The 12,846-nt window shown below is 34.8% G+C and overlaps 1 protein-coding gene across 1 annotated transcript in view; it reads left to right on the top strand.

Annotated features, from left to right (window-relative positions):
* The window catches only part of OTOA (otoancorin), an 85,125-nt gene that overhangs the window by 39,117 nt on the left and 33,162 nt on the right, over nt 1–12,846 (top strand). Inside the window, exons 22-24 of the mRNA XM_074281042.1 lie at nt 546–675; nt 8,538–8,725; nt 10,094–10,249. Of these exons, the coding sequence (XP_074137143.1) occupies nt 546–675; nt 8,538–8,725; nt 10,094–10,249 (474 nt within the window). The remainder of the gene's footprint in view (nt 1–545; nt 676–8,537; nt 8,726–10,093; nt 10,250–12,846) is intronic.

Here is a 12,846-nt window from a genome sequence, read left to right on the forward strand (position 1 = left end):
TATAGGTTTATAGAAAAGCATGATTACTTCTCTTAATTAATGTACATCATTCATTCAGTAAACATTTATGATAATTTATAATTATAGTGCACAGAGTACTGGCCCTGGAGTCAAGAAAACTTAACTTCCTGAGTTCAAATCCAACCTCAAACATTTACTAGCTATGTGGTCCTGGGCAAATCACTGTTTGCCTCAGTTTCCTTATGTGTAAAATGAGATGGAGAAGGAAATGGCAAACCACTTCAGTATCTTTGCCAAGAAAATCCTAAATGGGGTCATGAAGAGTCAAACTCTACTGGAAAAAAAATAGCTCAATAACAATAACTTTTTGGGAGTCCATTGTTAAGGAGCAAATGCCAGAGCCCACACATAAACTGACTGGGATTAATTGTACAATGAGTTTAATCAATAGAAGAAACTGCTATAGGAGAAAGTAATAATGCTAAAGTTTAAATAAAGATTGATATGATGCTCAGTTGCAGTTATTTGCTTTAATGAAGCAAAAGTGAAATCACTTTTTTCTCCATCCTTTCTACCCTACACAGTTCCCTGATCTCCTTCAGCAAATTGCTTCCAAAATGGAGGGAACCCAACTCCCTAAAGAATTTCTCTGGACTGTTTTTGAATCCATCCAGAACACTAGCAAAAATGTTCACACGTCTGATCCCAGAGATGGTGAGTACATTTTGGTACCTGGGCCATTTCCATAGTAGTGACATTTCTGGCTGAGTTCCCAGAAGTTTGGGGGCCTCTTGTTTTCACAAGGCTTGATTGAATGTCTATTAAATGACAGAGTTACAAGAAGTCAAGTGTCAAATAATTTCAACTTTTTAAAAGACATTTCAGTTAGGGCTGAGTGCTGCTTACCATAGCTGGTAGGCTCCAGAGATAAATTTCATGTCTTGTTTTTTTTTGTTTTTTTTGTTTTTTTTTTCTTAAATCCTCCTCTGCATATGAAAAAAAAAATTGCTTAAGTCATGTTTCAGCAGAGAATGAATTTACAATGGAAATCAACAGGTGATATGTTTCTCTAAGTTCTTAACATTTCACCTTCATGAAATCTGGAAAATTTATTGTTAGCACCTTTAGTCTCTTCTACACCACTCTTTTCCCATAAGGCTTATCCCTATCTTCTTCCTTTCCTTAATTCTTTCTTCCTCTAAGCCCAGTTGAAACCTGCTCTTAGAAAAAGATCTGAGATTCATTTCTACGAAAGTGTCAAAGATTCATTCAAACACTACAGTATTTTTGCTGAGAAAATCCCAAATAGGGCCGTGAAGAGTCAGACATGGGTGAGATGATTGAACAATAACAATAGAAAAGATTCATGATAAAGTGTTTTCCCTAACTTGGGATTTCAGGCAACAATCCGCAAATGAAGATAATATTTTAAAGGTACAGCAGAGCCTTCCTGAAATCATCAAACTTTTATGAATAAGACTAAATAAGAAAAATTCATTACCATGAATTTTTTTTAGGATGAGGATCAATCAGCCAACAGGATTTATTAAAAGCCCATTGTACTCTGAAGTCAGGAGGACCTGAGTTCAAATCTGGTCTCAGACACTTAAACACGTCCTAGCTGTGTGACCCTGGGCAAGTCACTTAACCCCAACTACCTTGGGGGGGGGGAGGGAAGTCCACTGTGTTTGGAGAACGGTACTGAATGGAATCTCTTCAAAAAGGCAAACTCTAAGGATCACTGAGGATTAGGGGGATGTTGTAGAAATGCGTATGCTATATCTCACTCACACTCAGAAAGCATCTGGTCCAAATTGTATTTCAATAGGAATCCATTCTATAATATGTCTAAGAAGTGTTTTCATGAAAAAATGTTTGTAGCATCCCTTTATGTAGTGGCAAGGAAATGGAAATTTAGTGGATGCTCATCAGTTGGAGAATGGCTGAATAAATTATAATGTATGAATGTAATGGAATATTGTTGTTCATTAAGAAAGGATGTGCAGATTGATTTGGAAAAGCCTGGAAAAACTTACATGAACTGATGCTAAGTGAAGTAAATAGAATCAAGAGAACATTGCATACTGTAACAACAAGATTATGTGATGATCAATTTTAATGGAGTTGGATCTTTTCAACAATGAAGTGATTCAAAGCAATACCAACAAATTTATGATGGAAAGTGTCTTCCAGATCCAGACAGAGAACTATGGAAACTGAATGTTGATCAAAGCATAGAACTTAGTTGGGAAAAGAGGAGACAGGAAGAAAGGAAGAAAAATTTGGAACACAAGATTTTGCAAAGATGAATGTTGAAAATATCTTTGAATGTATTTGAAAAAAATAAAATACTATTAAAATAAAATAAAAAAGAAGTGCTTGTGTGGATCTTTAGTGAGAGGGAGCCTACTGCCTCCTGAAGCCTATCATCTATTTAGATAACTATATCCCTTGTAGAAATGGGGTTTTCATGGTTTCATATACATAACAAGTATCATTATTTCTTGCCTTCTAAATGGATGGAGGGGGAGGTTGAAGGAGGAAAAGAATTTGGAACTGAAAATAAAAATAAATTGTATCCCATAGTAATTTTTTTTAGATAGGAAGATTCCTTAGGAAATTATTTAGATAACTATGTAACTTGGGAAGTTTTTCCTTATGAAAACTTCTTGTGTACCTTAGCAGCAGTACCTTAAAGCAAGTTTGATCTTTGACTGGATCTTTGATCTTGACTGTTACAATATGCTAAGAAACATGTATTTCCAGTATCTTCCAAATTTGTGTGTTCAAAACCAGGACTTTGTCTTTTTTTTTCTCTCAAAAGTATTTTATTTTTCCAATTACATGTATAGTTTTCAAGTATTCATTTTTCTAAGATTATGAATTCCAAATATTTTTTCTTCTTCCCTTCTTTGCCTCTTTTCTCTCCAAGAAAGCAAACCAAATCTGATAGGTTATGCATATACAATTACTTTAAATATATTTCCATATGAGTCATGTTGTAAAAGAAAAATCAGAATGAAAGATCAAAACTGCGAGAAAGAAAAAAACAAAAAAGGTGACAATACTATGCTTTGATCTATGTTTAGTCTCCATAGTTCTCTCTCCGGATATGGATGCCATTTTCCATGTTGGGTCTATTGGAAATATCTTGGAACTCACATTGCTGAGAAGAGCTAAGTCTCTGATACTTTATCCTGATATAATCTTGCTGTTACTGTGTACAATGTTCTCTTAGTTCTGCTTACTTCACTCTGTATCCATTCATATAAATTATTCCAGGTTTTCCTGAAATTAGCTTGCGCATCATTTCTTAAAGAATAATAATATTCCATTGCATCAATATTTCATAATTTGTTCAGACATTCTCCAATTGATGGGCATCCATTCAATTTCCAATTCTTTTCTACAACAAAAAGAGCTGCTACAAACATTTTTTACTAATGTGGATACTTTTCCATCTTTTATGATCTCTTTGGTAGTGGCACTGCTGGATCAAAGGGTATGCCAAGTTTTATAGCCCTTTGGGCATAGTTCCAAATTGCTCTCCAGAATGGCTGAATCAGTTCACAACTTCCCCAACAATGCATTAGTGTTCCAGTTTTCCCACATTCCCACCAACATTTATCATTATTTTTTCTGGTCCTCTTAGCCAATCTGATGTGTATGAGGTGGTACTTCAGAGTTGTTTTAATTTGCATTTCTCTAATCAATAGTAATTTAGAGCATTTTTTTCATATGACTATAGATAATTTTAATTTCTTCATCTGAAAATTGTTTATATCCTTTGACCATTTGTCAATTGAGGAATGACTTATATTCTTATAAATTTGAGTCAGTTCTGTATATATTTTAGAAATGGGTCTTTATCAGAAACATTGGCTATAAAAATTATTTCCCAGATTTCTGTTTCCATTCTAATCTTGGCTGCATTGATTTTGTTTATGTAAAAACTTTTTAAAAATAATGTAATCAAAATGATCCATTTTGCATTTCATACTGTTCTCTAGTTCTTCTTTGATTATAAATTTCTTCTTTCTTCAAAGTTCTGACAGGCAAACTATCCCTTGCTCTCCTAATTTGTTTATAATATCACTCTTTATATCTAAATCATTAATCCATTTCAGCCTTATCTTGGTATAAGTTGTGAAATGTTGGTCTGATCTGTGCCTAGTTTCTTCTACAATATTTTCAAGTTTTCTCAGCAATTTTTGTCAAATAGTGAGTTATCCCAGAAATTGAGTCTTTAGGTTTATCAAACACTAGATTACTAAAGTCATTGACTATTGTATCTTGTGTACTCAACCTATTCCATTGATCCACTATTCTCTTTCTTAGCCACTACCAAATGATTTTTGATGGCTGATGTTTTATAATATAGTTTTAGGTCTGGTATGGTTAGGCCACTTTCCTTTGCATTTTTTTCATTAATTCCCTTGATATTCATAGAATGCTGCCTTGATATTCATTGTCCTCTTATAATTTTTAAATGTTTTCCTCTAAGCCCCCAATCTGAGAAGTTGGTATTTTCTTTGCTATTCTTTCTTCATTAGCTTACAACCATATTTGATATAATTTGGGTTTAGCATTGTATATCCCAGAATGATGTGCCAATAGCTGAATATTCATGTATATTTACTACAATTTAGCATGATATATAACTACCATTATCCAGTCAAATTGGATAAAAGAGAAATTCTCTTAAGCTCCACAGGAAGGGACCTGCTTTCCATCTGGAAAAATAATCACAGCTATTTACTAGAGGATGGCATTTCTAGTTGACAGTTCTCAGGAAATAAATCCAAACTTTCTCCTAAGACAGATCTTGTTGGTTGTTCTTTATATAAACCAAGGCAGACATTATGTTTCTTTTGCATAAAAAGGAGCTCCTTTGACAAAAGGAAACTTGAAACTACCAACTATATAGGGAATTATTTGGCTTTCCTAATCCCTTAGAGAAAGCCAAGGAGGTCTGCTGCTTGATCTGCTGGAAGGAAAAGTAGATTTGTTTATTCTCCTTTCTTAGACTATAAAAATTAAAGAATTCCTCTATTACCTTGTTTAATTGAGAACTCTACTTAAGTCTAAATGTTTAGTTTGTGTTAGTATGAGCTGCCTTTGAAACACAGAATTTTAGAATTGGAAAAGATTTTAGAAGTTATCTGATCCAGAAACCCCCTTATGTTTTTACTTGAAGAAACTAAGCCTAGAGAGAGATAAAGTGATTTACTCAGTCACATTGCTAATAGAAAAAGCCAGATGTAGCACTTTCTTAAACCAGAGTGCTTCTGTTTCGTCTTACTATGGGTCAAAATGCTAACTGATCAATTTGTTAAACACCTATCATGTGCCAGGCAGTGATAAGAAAAGCAAGGGACAGTCCTTGCCCTCAAACTCACAATTTAATGGGTGAGATAACATGCAAATATGGATTAATTGGAAATAATCAACAGAGTAAAGATACTGAAATTAAGGGGAATTCCCCCAAGGGGAATTGGGAAAGACTTACTATAGAAGGTGGGATTTTAGCTGGAACTTAAAGGAATCTAGGAGGCAGAGATGAGAGAAAGCATCCTGGCATGGAGGACAACCAATGAAAACTCAATTGGGAGCTGGAGGATCCTTCTTAGGGAATAGCAGTGAGGTCAGAGTACATAAGGGGGAGTAAGATGTAAGAAGACCATAAAAGTAGTTAGGTGCTAGGTTATCAAGAAAAATTTCTTAAAGATCTAACCATGATCATGGTCTTATTCTCCTCACCCCTATTTTTCTCTGCCTCATGTCATAGGAAGGTGTTATTTTTTAAAATTTCTAGGAAAACTATAAGATAACTGAATTCTTATTCAACTGAGTTATCCAAAACAATGTAACCTAATGTCCATGAAATCACTTTTCTTGACCTCAGTTTCTTTTTTTGGAAAATGAGGGAGCTAGACTAGCTGATTACATAAATAGCCTTATTATCACTTTCTAGTTATATCTGGTTCTTCTTGATCCCATTTGGGATTTTCTTGGCAAAGTTACTGGAGTGGTTTCCTCCAACTTGAGAGAAAACTGAGACAAACAAAGTTACATAACTAGTAAGTGTCTGAGACCAGATTTGAAATCAGGAAAATGAGGGAGTCTTCCTGTCTCCAGGTCCAGCACTCTATCCATTGAGTCACCTAGCTGCTCCTCTAGTAGCCTGTGCATCTATAATCTCTGTGAAATCTCCCAGCTCTATGATAAATAGGGTTAGGACTCCTTACTGGGTTTATTAAATTAGAATCCATGAACTTTAATGGGTTTTTAATAACTATATGTTAATAATTGCCTGCATTTGTAATTCCACATATGCTCTCTTATACATTTGAGAACATTATTTTGAGGAGGGTTCCATGGCCTTCACCAGAAGGTTGAACCAAAAGGGTACATGACATACAAAAAAGTTTAAGAAAGCCTGCCATCAGGACTGTGAATGAAATGTTACTTCTTATACTTTTTAGGGAAATGGAACTGTCCTGCAGTCTTTTAAATGGCCTGGCATCATGGGAATGTGCTTAGGAAAAGGAAGGTCATCATCCCCTGTTGACATTTATGATCTTAGTCATATGTCCCTGCATCCATCCACATTACAATACTAGCTGATGGTATATGACACTTGCATTTGCAAAACATTCAAGATATGTAATAGATTGTAGAAAGTCTGTAGCTAATCTCTTCATATTTAGCAAAATTAAATGGAATATTGTGGGCTATTCAACTTCAGCTTGCCATTTGCTTCATTACTATCTATTTAATTTTATCCTTCAAAATTCTAGGGGTATAGACATAATTTATTTCTCATGAATAAATTTATGATCTTGTCATAACAATAATATTAATAATAACTAGGACTTAAATAGTGTTTTAAAGTTTGCCAAACTTTGTATGTGTTATCTCATTTGATCCTTACAATAAGCCTGGGAATAGTTACTATTATTATCTCCTTTGACAGTTGAGGAAACTGAGGCAATTAGAGGTTTAGTGATTTATGTTGGGTCACGCATCTAGTAAGCCTCTGAGGCCAGATTCAGGTCTACTCAATTCCAAGTCCATTGTTCTAGCTACTATACCACTAACTACCATTAATTGATTAGTTTGAGCCCTTATCACAATTCTTAATATTTAATTGTATAATTAAATGAATAAAACTTTTCTATAGAAATTATTCTTATTTATTTATAGTTAAATAAATGGTAGACATGTCAAATATGATTTATTAATGAATGAAATCATTAATAAATATATAGAAAAACTATTTGCATTATTTTTGATATGATTGATCACAGACTAAATCACTTTAAACCCTCAGTGTAACAGTAATTGACTCCTCTTTGCTTTTCTAAAAAGTCAGTCTTACACAATTCAGTTCACTTGAAATATTGATTAAAATTCTTTAAAAATCTTCTCAATATTTCTCCTCAGGATTAATGCTTTTCTTTCTTTTTCTACTCTCTAATAATCACAGCAAACAATCTAAAATATATATATTTTTGTTAGTTTCTTATAGATCCTTCATACAATTTTCTTTATAAATGTTCTCTAAAAGATGACAATTAAAATTATTCCAACAAGGAAGTTTGCTAGGGTTTAAAACCTTCAAGATAGGATAGCTTGTGAAATTTCTATAGCTCTTAGTCTCCATCCAAGCTATTTTATTTACAAGGAGAAAAATCTTTTTGACAGATTTCCTGTTCTGCTGCTTTACTTCAAAGCCTGGAAGGATGACCATTGTCAAAGCCCTTCCATTTCTTAAACAAAATCCTTCTAAAATGATCCCTCTGGAACTGAATCAAATTTATTTAAAAAAAAAAAAAAGAGCCATTCTCCAAATGGTAAATGATTAAAAGATATGACTTATGCCCAAAGGGCTATAAAATTATGTATACCCATTTGATCTAGCAATATCACTACTAGGCATGTATTCCAAAGGACCTATATGTACAAAAATATTTATAGCAGCTCTTTTCTCAAGGCAGAGAATCAGAAATTGAGGGGATGTCCATCAGTTGGGGAATGGTTGAATGAATTATGATATTTATGTATGATTGGAATACCATTGTTCTATAAGAAATGATGAGCAGGATGCTCTCAGAAAAAAACATGGAAAGTCCTCCATGAGCTCATGCAAAGTGAAATATACTATATACAAAGTAATAGCAATATTGTGGGATGATCAGTTGTGAATGACTTTGCTCTTCTCAGCAATACAATGAATACTCTGAAGGACTTCTAATGAAGAATGCCATGCATCCCCAGAGAGAGAACTGATTGTGCCTGAATACATATTGAAGCATAATTTTTTAACTTTACTTTTCTTAAAGGTTTTTTTGGGAGAAGAATCTATGTTTTCTTTCACAACATGACTTTTATGAAAATGTTTTGTGCCTTCTCAATGGGGGAAGTGAAAAGGGAGAAAGGGAGAGAATCTGAAACCTAAAATTTTTAAAAACAAATGTAAAAAATTGTTTTACATGTAACTGGAAAAAAATTTTAAAAATAAAAATGAAATAATCCTTCTGAAGAATATTTCTTCTTCATTTTTTCCCCTCTAGAATGTCGAGGAGTCACAATTCCAAGTTCAGATGACATCTTAAAGTTAGCAGAAGCCAACGCCTGCTGGTCTCCTCAAGAACTGCTGTGTATGGAAGAAGACACATTTATCAAGAATGTTGAGATGCTAGGGACCATCTTGAGTTTCAGTCAGTCTCAGCTGATGGCTCTGAAGGAGAAAGCAAAACAGGTCAACCTTGCCTTAGAGAAGGAACAATTAAAAAAAAATCCTACTTGTTTCAGTTGGAGTAATGCCAAAGGTTTAGTAGGAAAAAGGCTGAGAGGCCATTGATTTCTGGTCTCAGGCTACTCACACAACTCTGTGTTAGCTAATAATGTTCACAAACAAGTTCAAAAGTATATAGGACCATAAATTTAGAACTGGAAGAAACTTAATTTATTTGAGACTTAATTTAAGGCATCTAGAGGTAAGTGACTTTTTCAGAGTCATCCAGCTAGAAAGGATTAAATATCTGAGATGCAATTTGAACTCATGTCTTCTTGACTTCTCTATCCACTGACCCATCTTACATGCCTCTTAGGAGAGACTTTATAGGTCATCAGATCCAACTCTCTCATTTAGAGATGAGGAAACTTAAGCTCAGGGAAGTTGTGAGTTGGCTGTGATCAGGCAGATAGTAAGGAGTAGGATTTGAATGCTGGTCCAAGATTGAGATTTCCTTTTTCTTTTATTTTTCACATTTACCATCTGGTAGAGATGATATATGTGAATGCTTACCAGCAAAATGTATCATTTTCCTCGTTTGAAAGGCACAAAATTGTTCAAGATAATCTAGGGAGCAAATAATCCACAGACTGAACAGTTAGCTGGTAAGTATTCCTAACCTGCCCATTGCAGCTCAGTTTTTACAAGAAAGATTCACAACTTCTTCATCAGTCTTCAAAATTAATATTAACAATTTCTGGACAGATGCCTACATTTCCTAGGGTTATCTTTCTTTCTTCTTTTTCTCTGCCTCTTAGCAATCAATCAAGGACCTATTTTGTACTAGGCACTGGGGCAGGCACAAATTGCAAAACAGTACCTGCTCTTAAGGAGCTAACATTCTAACACAAAAGATGACATTTACTTATAAACAAAACAGATTTGAAGTAGTGCACAAGGTAGGTAACCCGATTGGTTGCATACTAGGTGCACTAGAACCTACAGGAACTATAGGAACTAACAAAGAAAACTCAAGAGCTGAATTTTAAAAGAACCCAGATATTTTAAGAGGCATATATCTGTAAAAGGAGAATTCTTAGATAGCCTCTAAATTCTCTTCTAATTGATTCCCTGATTTTGGTAGAATAAAAGAACAAAGTTCTTGCTTATAACAAATGCCCAGATTCCTACTACTTTTCTTTATAACCTCGCAGAAAAATGGTAGAAAGAGCAAAGACAGAATTGGCTTTCAGAGCTCATTTTAGGTCCTAAATATTAGTACTTGCACAATAGATAATAATATAGCAGATACTGGATACCAAAGCTATTGAACATTGGGAGAGTATAGCACATATTCGATAAGTTTATTTTGAATCTGGATTTGTTTCCAAGGTCTGGAATGTGCCTTCTTATTGGAAAAATCATCACATCGTCTCCCTGGGCCGCATAGCTCTGGCTCTGAATGAGAATGAACTAAAACAACTGGATCTCAGCTCGATTGACACAGTGGCCTCCCTGAGCCAGCAGACAGAGTGGACTCTGGGACAGGTAAGCAGAGAAACACAGAGAGAGAGACAGAAATAGACAGACACATAAACACATGCAGAGAAACTCAGAGACAGACAGATATGGAGGGACAGGGACAGACAGAGAAGGGGGTAGGGATAAAAACTGCTAGCTTGGTTTTTATAAGAAAAGATCCAGCCTAGAAACAAAGATTTCTTGCTACTTGTCATGGAGACACTCAGTCCAAGAATTTGGGTTGTTTTCATGACTGGAGAGGGTCAGGTACTGATTGTCCTAGAAGAACATGTTATCCTAGGAAGAACTTTGCTTTTAAAACTGTTTTTAGGACCATAGTTCTTTATTAGTAAACTAAGGAAATCCAGGTGTCCTTTCTACCTTACCCAAGCTCTCTCTGCACCTTGCTCAGCAGAACATCAGATTGAGTTTTTTCCTTCTGTTTTGCATTTGACTGTGTTGACTCAATCCTGATAATTTTTAGGTTGAAAATTCATTTTCTATCATCTAGGAATTATTTTGCTGTTAATCTTGTCTGCCTCTTTGCTGGATCTTTTGCTATCCAGTAGATATCTCAAATTCAATATGCTCAAAACAGAACTCATTATCTTTCCCTCTAAATTTTCTCCAATATCTTTCCTATTACCATAGAGGGCAATAGCATCTTCTCAATCCTTTCAGCTCAAAACCTAGGAGTCATCTTGGATTCCTCACTATCACTCAACCCCCCATATTCAATCTGTCACCAAAGCCTATTTATTTTATCTTTTAACAGCTCTAATTTTATTTTTATTGAAGCTTTTTATTTTCAAAATATATGTAAGGATAATTTTTCAACACTGACCTTTGCAAAACCTTGTGTTCCAATTCCCTTCCCCACTTCCCCACACTTCTTCCCCTAGGATGGGAAGTAATCAAATATATGCTTTTAACATCTCTTGAATATGGCCCCTTTTCTCCTCTGACACAGATACCACTCTAGTGCAGACCATCATCTCATGCTTCGATTTCTGGAGTAGTCTGTATTGCATCCATCTGCTTCACGTCTCTCTGCACTCTAATCCATTCTCCACTCAGCCCCAAAAGTGATTTTCCTAAAGCATAGGTCTCATCAGTTCAGCCCCATACTCAGTAAACTCCAAAGTCTCCCTATTGCCTCCAGGACAAATGCTAGTCCCTTCCTATCTCTATAATCTTTTTATACCTTACTTCTCAACACATACCCTTTGATACAGTGACACTGGCCTCCTGGCAGTTCCATAAACAAGACAATCCACCTCTCAGTTCTAAGGATTCTCTCTGACTAAACCCCACTTGGAACACTCTTCCTTGTGTTCCAATGACTATCCTCCCTGGTTTTCTTTAATTAAAATCCCACCTTCTGTAGGAAGCCTTCTTTAACTTCATAATTCCAGTGCTTTCCTTATGTTAATTATTTCTTTTTTATCCCATATGTACATGTGGTTTGCTTTGTATATATTTTGTATGCTTTCTTCCTCATTAGTTTATAAACTCCTTGAGGAAAGAAGAATGTCTTTAGCTTCTTTTTGTATATAGCACTTAGCACAGTGCCTGACACATAGCAGGTTTATTGAACGAATTAATTAAATGAAGGGAGTTTCCATCTCTCTTTCCTTCTCTATTTCCCTGTATTCTGTCCCTCATATTCTGTCCCTCTGGAAGAATGAAATCTTAGCAATGCAATTCTGACATAATTCTCTTCAGCTTTCCTTCTATAAGTGCATAGAATTTAGAATGAGCAAAACCCACATTTTGGTCTTACCTCATACACTTTCTAACCACAAATGAGACAATGAACATCTGAACTTCAGAAAGATTGAGGTTGAGGAAGACTTAGGGAGACAGAGATTTGTTGTGATTTGCTTAAGTGGCCTGAATTTTCACACCAATAAAATCCTTGATTTGTTGAGATTGACCTTCTTTCTAAAATAAGATCTTCGAAGCAGCAAATTACAGAAAAATAAAGTCATATTAGAGACAGGGATAAAAACATAAACCTAAATTTTATAACTTTACATGTAAATATATTAAATAATTCAATAAAACAAGAGTTACAGATTGAATAAGGAATAAAACCCAATAATCTGTTGATTATCCTTTTGTTATCATTTCCCCCTCTTTATCCATCTTTTTCCTTAAAAAAATAGTTATATGGAATGGCTCTGATGAACAGAGAGGGGTACTAGAAGAAATTAAATAATGCAACAATAAATTATATCAATAAAATTTTTAAAAGAAAAAAAACAGTGAATTTCACTCAGTGATTTCTAGATATAAGCGACATACAAGTTGGCAAATAACAAACATATGGCATAGCTATGGGATCCATAGTTGGAATTTCCCAGCTTGAAAGAGAAATCTGTTTTCTCTCTAGGTTTCACCCTACTCCTACCCTAAACCAACTAGGTTTTCTCATCCCCATGGTTCTTGAGTAGGATAAATGTCCTTTGGTTCTTTCTGGTTGCTCCAGATGCATTCCCTAAATTTCAATCAAAATTATTCATCCAACAGCACAGAATTGGCTGCTTTTTTTCCTCCCTGATTCCTATGCCCAGAAATCTTATTTTTCTCTAGTTATTTGAGTGTACAAGCCTTCATTCTGC

Source organism: Sminthopsis crassicaudata, chromosome 1 (assembly GCF_048593235.1).
Source record: "Sminthopsis crassicaudata isolate SCR6 chromosome 1, ASM4859323v1, whole genome shotgun sequence".
Lineage (NCBI taxonomy): Eukaryota > Metazoa > Chordata > Mammalia > Dasyuromorphia > Dasyuridae > Sminthopsis > Sminthopsis crassicaudata.